At 37.4% G+C, this 15,220-nt stretch overlaps 1 protein-coding gene across 1 annotated transcript; it reads left to right on the top strand.

Moving 5' to 3' along the window:
- Positions 1-10,099: 10,099 nt before the first annotated feature.
- LOC110717272 (small GTPase LIP1-like) lies at positions 10,100-14,648 on the top strand. Its single transcript, XM_021895928.1, has 4 exons — positions 10,100-10,727; positions 12,538-12,842; positions 14,075-14,191; positions 14,428-14,648. The coding sequence occupies exons 2-4, from the start codon at positions 12,636-12,638 to the stop codon at positions 14,467-14,469; spliced, it is 366 nt and encodes a 121-aa protein (XP_021751620.1). The 5' UTR covers positions 10,100-10,727; positions 12,538-12,635; the 3' UTR covers positions 14,470-14,648.
- The last annotated feature ends 572 nt before the right edge of the window (positions 14,649-15,220 follow it).

Genomic DNA, 15,220 nt, shown 5'->3' with positions numbered 1-15,220 from the left:
TCACCATACTGTACACTGTTTGAGGCCGTGACAAGAAGGTCGTTGTGGAGGGGAGTCGTGTGCGTTTAATTGACAAACCCTAGATTACAAGAAATGTATAATTAATAAACTGAAAAGCTAATCCTCAAAAAACCCAAGAATGCAAAGGAATTCAATGGAGTAAGTGAAACCTAAGCTATCTACTTACCTTGAAGCTGCTTCAATGGAGGAGAGATAGATACGGAGTGATGAGGAGGTGGTGCGTGCAACAACTGCTTCAATGGAAGTGAGAAAGATCGGACAACACTTCAATGGAGTAGCTTAAACCTAGCTAGGAGATGGTGGGAGAAGAGAAGAGGGAAAAACGCGGGGGGAATGAAATGAAAACGAAGAAGAAGACGTTGAACCTATCCCGGGTTTTTTTTTTTCAAAAATGGCACTGATTTACAATGGCACCGGTTTAAACCGGTGCTAATTAACATAGTTGGCACCGGTTTAAGGCGAACTGGTGCCAACTCTATGCCATACTTAATTTTTTATTATTTTTTTAATAAGTTGGCACCGGTTTGAACCGGTGCTAATTAAATATTGACATTGGTTTTGGTTGGAACCGGTGCCAACACTGATTTTTTCAATCCCGCCCATTTCTTTTGGCACCGGTTTTCAAGAACCGGTTCTAAAGGGGGGGTGCGTATTTGATTTTTTCTACTAGTGATTGCAAGAAATAATGAAACAACAGCTGAAAGTGCAAACAACAAAGGACAATAGATTTGAGGGATTGCAGGATGTAGATAAAAAAAAGGTTAGTGTTGTGCCTAAATTGGTGAAGAGACAGGACCTGGTTAATGAGAAAAGGCCTATTGAGAGGGATGGGAAGGCAGTAGTTGGAGGATGGGAGAGGGGTGAGTGCTCATACAATTTTAATGGATAAGTGGGGCTTTTGGAATGTGAGAGGTCTAAATCAACCTAGTAAAATCTGTGATGTCGTTTGGTTCCTAAAGCATCATAATATAGGTATATTTGGTCTCATTGAGACAAGAGTTAAGGCTAAGACTTTTGGGAAGGTTTTTGCTAATTTTAGTAGTAATTGGTCTGTTATTACTGATTACAGTAAGGTTGATGGAGGTAGGATCTAGGTGACCTGGCAGCCTTTTGTGTATATGGTGTAGGTGGTAAGGACTGAGCCTCAGTGTATCCATTCCTATATTACTCACAAGGCTTCTGGTGTGTCTTTCTGGTGTACTTTGGTGTATGGGGTGAATGTGGCTGTAGGTAGAGAGAGTCTTTGGAAGAAGATCTCTGAGATTAGCCTCTCAATGACTGGTGCTTGGGTAATTTGTGGAGACTTCAATAACATTTTTAATCTGGAAGACAGGTTGGGATCTCCATGTTGCTTAAATGAGGTAGAGAAATTTAGAGAATGTTTGAGGCAGTTTGATTTGATGGATTTTAAGACAGGTGGCTCATTTTTTACTTACACAAATAAATAGCAGGGCACTAAAAGGGTTTGTACCAAGATTGATAGAGTTCTAGTAAATGAGGAATGGTGTGATATCTTTAAAAATGCAAGTGTTATGTTCCTGCCTGAAGGGCTTATGGATCATTGTCCATGTGTGGGGTCCTTATTTGGGGATGCAAATGTGGCAAAGAGGCCTTTTAGGTTCTTTAATATGTGGACTGATTTTCCAGGATACCATGAGTTAGCTGATCAAGCTTGGGGCACTAGTATTCAAGGCACTGATATGTTTGTGTTAGTGAAGAAACTTCAGGCTGTTAAAGGTTGTCTTAAAAAGGTGAACATGGCTCATTTTTCAAATGTTGTGATATCTGATGCAGTGGCTGCTATGAAGTTACAGAAATGTCAGGAGAGGCTTTTTCTTGATCCAGAGAATGAGGAGCTATTCAAGCTCAGATTATGGCTAGAACAGAGTATGCTACTGCTCATAAAGCCAAGTTTCAATTCTTAAAATTGAAGGTTAAGCTTCATTGGCTTAAGGATGGGGATGTTAATTCTTCTTACTTTCATGCCTGTTTGAGAAATAGAAGGGCTACTAACAGGATCTCTAGTATCTCTTTGGCTTCTAGAGAGATCACTCAGGACCTTTCTTTGATAGCTTCTGCCTTTCATGACTTCTACATTGATTTGCTAGGAACTTACATTATTCCTTAGAAGAAGCTTCACCCTGTTGTCATATTGGAGGGGCCTGTGTTGAATTCAGATCAGAAATTGGCTTTGTGTAGGACCTTTAGGGAGGAGGATATTAAGAGTGCTCTCTGGAGTATAGATGAGGACAAAGCTCCAGGTCCATATGGGTTCTTAAGTAGGTTCTTTAAGACCTCCTGGAATACTGTGAAATCAGTGTTGTGTAAGTTTGTTCTTGGCTTTTTTGAACATGGTAAACTACTTAAACAGGTGTGTACCACTACTCTTACTCTAATTCCAAAAACAGAAAATGCAAATCAAGTTTCTCATTTTAAACTTATTGCTTGCTGTAATGTGGTGTACAAGATCATTTCTAAAATGATTTGTTCTAGATTGAAAGAGGTTTTGCCTGCTATAATTGATGAATGTCAAGGGGCATTTGTGGCTGGTAGATCAATTATGGATAATATTCTGATTTGTCAAGACACGTTAAAGGGCTATAATAATAAAAGGAAATCTCCTAGATGTACTATTAAGGTTGATTTGAGGAAAACATATGATTTTGTGCATTGGGATTTTATAAGGGATATGCTTGTTTCTCTGGGATTCCCTGACCAGTTTGCTCATTGGATTATGGTGTGTGTCTCTTCTCCTACTTATTCTTTGCTTTTAAATGGGGGCTTGCATGGTTTTTTTCGTGGAAAAGGGGAGTGAGGCAGGGAGATCCTATGTCCCCATTACTGTTTGTTATAGTCATGGAATACCTCACAAGATTGCTTAAGAAGGTGAGCAAGCTCAGAAGCTTCAAGTTTCACTATAGATGCAAAGGTCTTCATCTCAACCATATGATTTTTGCTGATGATTTAATGATGTTTGCTTATGGAGATAGGAATCCAGTGGATTATTTGATTAGAGCTTTGACCATGTTTGAGAAGGTTTCAGGTTTAAAGGCTAATTCTGAGAAAACTGCAATTTATTTTGGTGATGTGAATGAAGGGGTCAAGTAAAGTATTCTGAACCTCACTAGGTTTGTTGAAGGTTCAGCTCCTTTTAGATACCTTAGAATTCCTTTGAATGCAAAATATTTGAGGGTCTCTGATTTTGATATACTTGTTGATAAGATGTTGCAGAAACTTATGTGTTGGTCTAGCAGGAACTTCTCTTATTTCGCACGAGTAGTTCTTATCAATTCTGTGCTTATAAGTTTACACTCCTACTGGGCTCAATGTGTGCTGTTTCCCAAGGCTGTTATTCAGAGAATTAATTAACTGTGTAGGGCTTTTTTATGGAGTGGGTCTGCTGTTCTGTCTAAAGCCCCTCCCCTAGCTTGGACTTGGGCTTGCAAGGCTAAGAAGTTTGGGGCCTTACGGATGAAAGATTGTGAAAGATGGAATAAGGCTGTTCTTGGTAAATATGTGTGGCATATTGCTAAGAAAAGGACTCACTATGGGTAAAGTGGGTTCATGATGTATACATTAAGTCTCAGGATTGGTGGTCTTATAGCCCAAAGATGGGTGATGGATGGGCTTGGAAGAAAATTTGCAAAATCAAGGATGAGCTCAAGATGGGTTTCATGAGTGAAAACTGGACTGAAATGAAATATTCTATTGCTGCTGTGTACAATTAGTCTTAAGGTACTAATGAGAAGGTGGATTGGACTTATTGGATTTGGAGTAGATATAATATTCCTAAAACAGCTTTCATAACTTGGTTGGCAATTCTGAATAAACTCAGGACCAGAGATATGTTGTTCAAACATGGAATCTGTGATACAGATATGTGCTTACTGTGTGATGCTGATGTGGAAAGCCAGCAACACCTCTTTTTTTATTATGCTTATAGTAGAAGATGCTTGCTGATTGTGAGTGGCTGGCTGGGAATCCAAGAAATTCATTTTAATATAAACAGCACTTGGAAGCATTAGGATCTGTTTAAAGACCTAATCCTGAGGAAAATTGGGTATGCTAGTCTTGTAGCCTTGGTATACTATCTGTGGACTGCTAGGAACACAACATTCTGGAATCATGTTATCCCTGTTCTAACAAGCTCTATCATGCAGTGTGCTTAGTAGTGGTGGATCATGTTCAACAACTTATTGGTTGCAAATGGAAGAGAAGGCAGTGTCAATGGTTGAGATCATTGAGAAACAACACTCCTTCATAATCTTGTCTACCATTCTAGTTGGTGGCTTTTGTTTCTGGTTGTGTGTAGTGGTGGGGCTGTGTTTCTGCGTTCTGTGCAGCTGGGTATGCTTGTGTTCAGCTGGTTGTTTCTGTCTCTGTCAGGGCTGCAGGGAGCTTCTGTCCTACTGTTGTACTGTCGTTTTTTTTGCCTGTTTTTACAGTGCCGTGTGTTGCTGTGATATGGCTTAGAGTTACTGTAATCTTGTGTTGCTGAGTTCTTGAGTGTTGGGTTGCTAAGGTGGTGCTGCAGGCTGTGTTCTGGGGTGTGGCTGTGTTATGAGTTTTCTGTGGAGGCTGGCTGTGGTTGTTCTTTCTCAGCTGGTTGATGTTGATGCTGTCAAGACCTGAAGGAAGCTGCTAGTTCCATTTGTTGTATTCTTGTTTTGTGGTTTTTTTAGCATGGTTTTATTCTGGTCTTGGTGTTTTTAGTTTGTAGGTAGTGTTTTATTTTAGTGTTTGGTTGTTTGATGTATGTTCTGGTCCTTGTATTCAGTTCCCAACCTAGAAGGTTCATGTTTACTTGAGTCTAGTGTGTTTTTCCTTCCCTCTCGGTTTTCTAGTACCCTTCTTTGAAGGTGGCTTGATAACAGTTTGGGATAGGTTAGGAGGTTAGTTGCCCGATAGGGCTTGTGTAGTTTTGGCGGTTACAGTCTTGTTTTTTGTATAGCTATAACTTTTATTCTTGGTAATAAAATTCTTATTTACCAAAAAAAAAAAAAAAAAAAAAGAGAGAGAGAGAAACCATTGTAATGCAACTCACAAATATCTTCGATGACACCATAGTAACGCTTTTTATAATGAACAGGTTTCTTATCTTTGACACTAGAAAAATGCATGGCTTCAGCTTCTAAAGTAACTCCACTATTTTGCATAGTACTAATTACGTCTTGATCCTTGGTGTAAAATGTGAAACCATTAATCATATACCCAGAATAAAAGAAGGCACTAAAGTTAGGCCCATATGCTGAACACTTCAAACGGTCAAAAATAGATTCCGGTGACAATTGAAGTTCTTTCATTCCTTTTTCCATGAACCAAGTAAAAAATGCCTGATTATGCTCATTTGCTATGAACTTCTCAGTTGCCTTCCGATTATACTTTTTTTTCAAGAAAGTCTTGTGTTGCTCAACATAAGGTGCTACTTCATCCTCATTATGTAGAACATATGTATGGGCCTTAATCCACTTGGCACCAGACAAGTCAGCTTGTTTATAACCAATGATACCCTTCCCATCTATCCTATCATCATGACGAGATATAGGCAGTCCAATCATTTTCACATCTCCTAAAAATTTATTACAAAGTGCAATAGCAATTTCGTACTGGACTTGCTCAGCTATACAACCTTCAAGGTAATAAGCATTCATCACATAACCCTTATAGATTTTCATTTTCCTTTCAAAAGCCCACTAAGCTCTCAGATACACAGGCCTACAATATCTTACCTCTCTAACCAGGTGTAGAGTCAAATGAATCATTATATCAAAGAATGATGGAGGGAAATACATTTTTAACTGGCACAAAATAATGATAATCTCTTCCTCTAAGTCATCTAGTTCTTTAAGATTAATAACTTTGTTGTAGATTGAATCAAAGAAAGAACACAATCTAATGATGGCATGTCGGACAATTTTAGGTAAAATTGAACGAATAGCCACTGGTTTCAATTATTGCATCAAGACATGGGAATCATAGGACTTAAGACCCACAAGTTTCAAGTTTTCCATGGAAACAAGGTTGTGAATGTTTGAAGAATAACCCTCTAGAACTTTCACTCCAGCCAAACTTTCACAAAATTCATCTTTTTCATTCTTTGATAATGTAAAAGCAGCGGGAGGCAAATATTTAGGGCCATCTTTTATCTTTTCAACTGGATGAAGTTCAGCTCTAATCCCCATGATTTCTAAGTCAGCTCTTGCTTTAGGGCCATCTTTCGTTTTCCCAGAGATGTTCAACAAAGTACCAATAAGACTATCACACACATTTTTCTCTATATGCATTGCATCTAAAGAATGTCTCACAAAAAGAAATCTCCAGTATGTCAAACGCCAAAAACCACAACACTTCTTGTAACCTTGTTTGGGAAGTTTTTTTTTTTAATTTTTTTCCCTTAGGTAATCTGAATATCCTTTACCTTCTAAAACACCTCCTCACTAGTGAAGACCTTTGGACGATCATCAAACGTTTGTTTCCCATTGAAGACTTTCTTTTGCTTACGATAACTATGATCACTAGGCAAAAACATCGATGATCTACATAAGCTGTTTTTCAAGATCCATATAACCAAACTCCCGTGAAACCATCTTCACGCAATGGACAAGCTGACCCACCTTTCCTTGTGTACCCTGACGGATTACCGTAAATTGGAAAGTCTTGAATGGTGGTAAACAACATTGCCTTCGAATTGAACATTTCTTTGCGATGAGCATCATACACCTCTACACCTTTATCCCATAATATGATCAAATCATCAATGAGTGGTTCTAAATACACATCAATGTCATTTCCAAGTTGTTTTGTCCTAGAAATTAACAATGTTAGCATCATGTACTTTCTTTTCATGCACAAAGAAGGGGATAAGTTGTAAGTGACCAGAATTACAGGCCAAGTACTATAGGTGCTACTAAGGGAGCTAAAAGGGTTTATACCATCGGTGGACAATGCAAGGCGCAAATTACGTTCTTCTTTACCAAACTCAGGAAACATTGCATCAATGAATGACCATTAAGGGGAGTCGGCTAGGTGCCTAAGAAACTCATCCTTTTTACGGCCATGTTAATTCGAAGTTAACTTCTCAGCATCTCCCGGGATTGAATACATGCGTCGAAACCTGGGTATTATCGGAAAATACCATAATACCTTAGCCGACACACCTTGTTTTTCTTTATATCTTGAGGCTTTACACACAGGGCAACTCTCTAATGATTCTCGTTTTTTTACAATATCATATGCAATCGTTAGGGCACGCATGAATTTTCTCATAACGCAAGCTCATTATGCACAATATCTTTTTTGCCTCATAGAAACCTTTTGGAAGAACATTATTTTCTGGAAGCATGTCTTTTAATAATTCAAGGAACGTATTAAAGCCAATATCTGACCAACTATGACCTGCCTTCAAATTGTATAATTTAAGTAAACCTGATAATCTGGTATACTTGGTGCAACCAGGGTACAACGACATTTCGGAATCATTTAATAAGGTTTGGAGAGCAGCAGGATCCTCAATGATTGTGTCCTCAACTACATGTATCATGTCCTCTAAACGATCACCTTCGTAATTAGCATGACCCTCACTTACACCATCAATAGAAGTGGCCTTAGAAATTCTTTACCTAGACTCTCCATGAAAAGTCCAATGGGTATATCTTCTATCAAAGGCCCATTTACTGAGATGATTAAGTATTTCATCAACTCTCTTGTGCAAGAGATTGTAGCACATAAAACAAGGACATGGTAACTTGTCTCTACCTCTACTATTTTTCACCGCAAAAGTAATAAATTCCTCTACACCATCAATATATTTTGGGTCACCTGGCTTTGATGTAGTTATCCAACTTCGGTCCATTTCTACACATAATATGACATTTAAAGTAACTAACACAATATTGATCAAATTAAATAACATTTTATAGTGATGTGTACAAAGGCGAGCAGTTCAGTTAAGAGTGAGAAAATAAAAGATTAATAAACAAAAAAAATGGGAATGAAGTAGTAACATATTTTAGTTTTTTTTTTATTCTTTCCTTTTTATAACTCTGGTAGAAACTCATACCAAAACTTGATGGCCAAAACCAAAACTGACCCCACTTAAAAAAGAATTGGTTTAACAATTATAAATTTCTCAAAATAAACAAATTGGCATAAAATCAAAAGGTATGTCATATAATCTGACCCATGTAATAATTGATAGCAACAAAATGTGGTTATTTATTCTTTTCTTCCATGCATATAAAATAACTTTAACTAGCAATATAACTATCATATTAAATTAACAAAAGATAGCCAAAAGGATTTAAAGAAATGTTACTTACCTTATCAAAATATGTAGCCCCTCAGCATAAAAGTCGAAATTATTGATATGTCCAATATGCAAATCCACACAAAATGGGCTGCATATACCATTAAAAAAATGAATACATGCTACTAGAAATAGGCCGTTTTCCGAGGGAATCGTTCCGACGGACCAAAATTCCGTCGGAAAATCCGAACTTTCCGACGGAATTAGGGTCTGTCGGAACATTCCGTCGAAAAAGGTTCGTTACGACGGAAAATCCGTCGAAATTCTTGCGCCGGAAATTAATTCCCTCAGAATAATAGGCTTCCGACGGAATATTCCGTCAGAAAGTTAGTTTTCCTACGGAATTTAAATCCGTCAGAATTTTCCTACGGAATATTCCCTCGAAAAACTCAAATATTTCGTTCGGAACGTTCTATTATATTAAAAAAAAAAATGAAATTGTGTTGTTTCTAGAGTCTAATTTAATTTTAAAAAAAAAATGAAAACCCTAATAGACCCACCGCCTCTTTCTTTCCCTTTTCTCCTTCTCTTTCTCTCTCCTTTCTTATTATCTTCTCCTTCCTGTCTTTCTTCCGTCCTCCTCTTTTCCTTTTCTCCCTCCTCATCTCTTCTTTGTCCTTCTCCCTCCTCGTCCTCCTTCTCCCTCCCCTATTTCTTCTCTGTCCTCTCATTCTCACCCAAACAACTACCTTAATCGACACCAACAACAACAACTCCTTCTCCCTCCTCGTTCTCCTTCTCACCCAAAACCACCAACACCGACACCACCAACAACAACTGAAACTCACCGTACGATTTTCGAAGATTTTTGAAGAACTTGAAGAACTTTTTGAAGAACAAAATAGCATCCGGGGTTTCACCGGAATTTAAAGAACTTTTTTCGTAATTTTTTTGGTTTTTTTTTTTCAGATTTTGATTTTAGATTTGTATATGTTTTTGTTTTAATTTTTGTTTTGGATTTTGCTCTTCAATTTGTGGGTTAGATCTGATTTTTGTTATTTGTATATATTCAATTTTTCTGTACATTGGATTTTTTCAATTCGACAAACTACATTTTCCTCTCCTCCTCTCATTTTTTAATGATTTTTTTTCGTGTTTTTTTTTTTAAATCTGGGTTAGGGTCTGGGTGGGGTGTGGGGGTGGTCTGGGTGCGAGGTGATGGGTAGGGGTGGTCTGGGTGCATGGTGGGTGTATGGGGGGTCTGTGTGGGGTGGGTGGGTGGGTGTATGGGGGGGTCTGTGTGGGGTGGGTGGTGGTTTGCTGTGTATGGGGGGGGTCTGTGTGGGGTGGTGGGTGTATGGGGGGGTCTGTGTGGGGTGGGTGGGTGATGGGTGGTGGTTTGCTGTGTATGGGGGGTCTGTGTGGGGTGGTGGGTGGTGGTTTGCTGTGTATGGGGGGCCAGGTGGGTGGGTGGTGGGTGGTTGTTCGGTGCTGTGGGGTGGGCTGGTGGTGGGGGTGGGTCTGGGTGGGACTAGTGTGGGATTTTTTTTCAATTTCTTTTTATTGGCTTTTCTGACGGAATATTCCGTCGGAATTTCCACCTCCGACGGAATATTCCGTCGGAAGGTTCTCTTCTTCCTACGGAAAAGTTTCCATCGTAAGCTTGCAACAGACTTACGATTTTAGTCAAACTAGGGTCCGACAAGATATAATCCGTCGGAAAACACTGTTCTGACGAAATTTCCGACGGAAATGGTCGTTTTTCCTACAAAGGGTCTTCCGACAACACATTCCGACGGAAATTCCGTCGGAACAGCGTTTTCCGACGAAATTTTTCCGTCGGAAATGGCCTCTTTTCTAGTAGTGACAAAAGCTAAAAAGTGAATACTATAAATTTACTATAAGTAACACTAGTAGAAATTTTGAAATAGGCACCCCCCTTTAGCACCGGTTCTTGAAAACCGGTGCCAAAAGAAATGGGCGAGATTGGAAAATTCAGAGTTGGCACCGGTTCCAACCAAAACTGGTGCCAACCAATCTAATTAGCACCGCTTCAAACCGGTGCCAACCAAGAAAAAAAAAAAAAACAAATGAAGAAAGCAATAGAGTTGGCACCGGTTCATCTTAAACCGGTGCCCACTATAGTAGTTAGCACCGGTTTGAACCGGTGCCATAAAAAAAAAACCGGGCTAGTAATTAAGCTCGTATTTCTTCTTCTTTTCTTCCCCCCTGATTTTTCAACTTGTTTTTTTCCTCAGCTCGTTCTCACCTTCTCTTCCAGGCCACCACCTCCGAATTCCCACCTTCTCCATTGAAGCCGTTTTTTGAGCTCTCTCACTCCATCGAAGCAGCTGCATGCACCTCCTTCTCTCTTCATATCTCTCCTCCATTGAACTCGTGCTCTCTATTCTCCATTGAAGCGCGTTCTGAGTTTTCTCACCTCCATTGAAGCAGCTTCGAGGTAAGATTCGGGCCATTGTGGTCTTCTTAATCTACCGAATTTCTTCGCAACCTAGGGTTTGTCGTTGATTTGGTTTTCAATTTTGTAATTTTAGGGTTCTGGTTTTATTTCTATTTTTTGTCAAACAAAATAAGTAGGTTTTATTTCCCATCGTTTCGTGCTTTAGTGCATACTGCTTTGCTTTAATTTGATTCCATTTTCTTAAATTTTTCCTCCAATTTTCTAATTTGTGGTTAGTTTTTCCTCTTGTTTATGATGTTGTATCATTATATATTAATTATAATCATTTTCTTTTTTGGTTATAATTTTTCCGTTTGTTTGAGTGATCGAAGGTTTATTTTGTTAATATTTTCTAGTTCATGTGTTAATTATTACTAGTTTTCATGAAATATTTTGCTGTTAATTTGGTAGCATTTGTTTGATTTTTGTTATATAATATGGTAGGGCGAAGATTAATTTGAGTTTTATTGATCAAAGCTGGTTTAGAGTTTTTATTTTTAGAGGAGAAATTGGACTTGGGAGTTATGTTTGTGTTACTTACTGATTGTAGTGATTGCGATGAAGTTGGTGCATTGTGACTAGCATTTTGAACTTTTGATGCTACATTATTGGTTCAATACTTCAATATGTTCCATTACAGTAGTAGTAGCCTAGGAGGCTGTCGGATTACTAGGTTATATTATGTTATTTAAATTTCATATGAGCATTAAATTTCAAAAAAAATAGAAATAATGATATAGATCACACACACTATTAGATATAGTCAATTGACCACACTAATAGAGCAAAGAAATAAGGAATTTGTTGATTGCACCATTGATTTTATGAGCATTGAAGATCCTTAAATTTAAATTTGTATGTAACTCTCAATATAGTTGGTGGATGGTGAAATCTAAAACTTCCGTAATCACTGTCTGCCTTAAGTATGAGGAGTATACCTTCTGGAGGTTACTGTTTGTTAGGTATCAATTTGACGAATTTAGATAACCTTTTTACCTTAAATAGCTACATTTCTGTAATTATAATTAGTGAATAAATGTTCTACAACATTTACTTGTAAGTTCTTGCGCTGCAACATAATATAGACAAACTTCTGCTTCTGCTTAATCAATGATGCTCCCGCACGGAAATAATAATCACATATATTATATTAATCGGATATCTGATAATGTGCATGTTATATTGTTTTTCTCAAATGATAATGTTTTGTGGTTATCTTTCCCAAACTAAGGCTGAGTAATGAGGAAAGTGTTGGACTAGTCCTACTACTACAACGGGTCTTGTAGTAAAATTGTGTCATGTCCTTAATTATGAGGAGTAGGAATTTGGGATAACATGGCTATGATTTCAAACAGAGGACACATTTTATATACTTTTTCAAAACTTCGAAACTATGAGTTTCCTCAGTAAGTCACAAGCCATGGTCTATGTAGAGAACAGTCATGTCTCATGAGTCGAGGACCATGTCATTTTCTAGATATTGAATTGAAAAAGAATTTTAGGGATAGTGTAATTGATGATGAATGGTGAATGTAACTTGCAAAGTCCTATGTCTAATATGTTTGTATTTAAAATTTTCAAATAATAGAAAGAATGTAAAATTAGATTGGGTTTTTTGTCTATAAAGCAAATTTTATCCGAAGACTTAAAAAAAAAAAGGCAATATTAAGTGGACTTCATTCTGATTGAGGTCTTACATAGTTTCTGAATCCCTTCATTGGACAACTGTCCTGAAAATAGTGATTTATTGAACCAAAACCAGTAGTACTTATTGGCATCTTCTTTCACTGTGTCAAACCTTTGTATGCAGGTGTCATTTTTGTTTATGATCTTTAACAACAGAGAACAAAAACAAGTTTGCATAAGTGGGCTGCAGAAATTACAGCAGTTGGGACGTTCTCTGCTCTAATGAGGGTTGGAGGTCTAGGCGGCCTTCCTGTTTTATACATTGTTGTCAGTAATAAAGCAGATATTGCAGCAAAAGAAGGTACTCAAGGAAGCAGTGGTAATCTTGTGGATGTGGCTCGGCAATGGGTTGAGAAGCAGGGGCTTCTCCCGCCAAGTGAGGAATTGCCACTGACTGAGAGTTTCCCAGGCAATGGAGCATTGTTAGCTGTAAGATTTGGTTTCCCTAATTCTTTAGAGTTTCTAGGTCAACCATTTTTTTTTTTTTTTTTTTTTTTTTTTTTTTTTTTTTTGCTTTAGTTAGAAGATTGCTTTCAATAATATCTCTATCCCTTTGTTCAACATATATTGAATTATTGACTTACTATCTTTCCAACTTTCTTAAAGGAATGGCTTCCTAGTGGCTAGTATCTACTTGAAAGTTTGATAAAGAAGAATTAGTCCTTGAAAAATTAAAAACATGATCAAGTTATAGTCAGCTTTCTTGTCCTACAGTAAAACTTTGAGTTGAAGATACTAAGATCTTGGATAGGTCAAGAGATTGTATGAGTTGTATGATTGTATCTACCTCATTTTAGCTAGAAATATTAGCATATGATTCATAGTTGTTTAGTTTGGATAGTGAAATTTCAATGACCAAGTTGATAAAGCAGCCAATAACAATTCAGAACTTAAGATGAAAAGCCTTGAAAACTTGCTTAGTGTTTATAATGACTGTTCAGTTTCTTCTTTGACATTCCCTCTTCACATTTCCTATTTTAATTCACATAGGCTAGATAATCAGAACATCCTGGCTTTGCTTGTTAAGCTAAATGCAACCTCAACAAAGTCTTAGTCCTTGATTTTGTGGAACACAGGTCTGCCTCCATGTAGTCCTATAAAAATATAAAAATAAGAAATGTTATGATTAAAATAATAACTATCAATCTGTCCTATAAGAGGCAGTACAGACTTGAGACATTGGCAAACTCCCTATCGTTTCTTCTTACTTTTCCCGTAATGCTTATTTACATACTTAGCGCCTTGGCAGCAATTAGTCGAGGGTGAGGAGTGTTGACTGTGGAGGTAAGATAAACACGGTGACAGCTCATTAATCACCTGATTACATGGAATTGCTGCCTGTCCTCCTGGCTGTCCTAGTTGTATTTGGCCTGTCACGGTGGTGCTGAAGAGCACTAAGAGAAGAGCCAAGAATGTGACAAGGCGACTTATATTTGTGTACTTCAGTTCTAAATCTGATTTTTTTATCAGACTGAATTTATTTATTTAAAGGTTTATATAGAAGGTAATGCCTCTGTAGATTGCAAGCATGTACTATACATGACTGCATGATTTAAGGATACTAGTTGAGTTTCTTATGCCAATTAGCCTAATATCATATTTCAGTGTCTGGTTCACACATTTAAGTCTGTTTATTTCTGAGTTAAATTTTAAACGAGCAGGAGTTAAGGGAACAGAAAACTGTAAACCAGATAGATAAAATGCAGAGGCAGCCGAACTGGTGCACAAACCTACTGCAACCCAGCTGGGGTAGCCGCGTTACTTTTAGCTTATACAAGGTACGAGTGTTTGGTATAAGTACATGTTTTAAGTGTCAAATACATAGAGGCTCACAACTTCGAACATGTCATACTATGTACATAATATATTCTTGATTCTTAAAGACGTTGGCATGCTTTTCACTTTGCATATAAAAGAAAATGAAACAGATAATATTTAGATTGACCTACTTGCTAGATTTAGTTATGATTTTCAAGCCAATCTTCAAGCTTACTTCACTTCTGTATTTTTGTAGGTTCCTTCCTCTACATTATTAAGGTGTTGCATTAAAAGTTGAAGTACTGGGTAAGGACAGGCCTTGTCTGAGTGTCAACTACCACACAGATACACAACTAGCATAAGATACATAGAACGTAGAAGAGTTGAATTATACACCGTGTATACCAAGTTTATGTTTGACAAAACAATACTCCCTGCTTGTCAATTTATTGAGCTTTATATGACTTTGTTGAATTATATGACTTTGTTTAATATTATTCTAATCATCCTGCCTTCATTATTTTAATCATTTCTTATTTTTATATTTTTTGGAGGGGATGAATGAGGTGGGGGGTTATTGCCTTTCAGGTTCTCATTTTTAGTTGAGTGGTTTGTAATTTATTGGGCCATTGTGGTCTTCGCCGGCCACCCTCCGTTCCCCTCAGCCGTCCTTCGTGCGTCAGCTACCGACGGTTTTTCCTTTTTTTTTTTTTTTTCGTTTTTAAAAAACATTGCTAACCCTAACCCTTTATTCCAAGGTGTGTTTTGAGGATGAAACTATAGTATTCCATAGCAGGTGTAATGTTATTGAATTACTTTTCCTGTTATGTTTTAAAAGATCTCGAGCTTATTGAGTATGAGTACAAGGATAAAATTCTTTTTGTTCACCTTCTCGTTTTGAGTATGAGTATGGTGTTATTCAGATGGGTCTTGCTGAAATTCAGGTAATTATCTGCTAATCCTTCTCTTAACTATCTAATTATGACTGTTTATTTATTTTTCATTTTTTATAAGTATTGTCAACATTGAATATTATGGAATTTATTGAC

This window comes from Chenopodium quinoa, unplaced genomic scaffold, assembly GCF_001683475.1.
Source record: "Chenopodium quinoa cultivar QQ74 unplaced genomic scaffold, ASM168347v1, whole genome shotgun sequence".
Lineage (NCBI taxonomy): Eukaryota > Viridiplantae > Streptophyta > Magnoliopsida > Caryophyllales > Amaranthaceae > Chenopodium > Chenopodium quinoa.
Note: the sequence above shows the minus strand (reverse complement) of the source record. Positions and strands in the feature narration are given on the sequence as shown.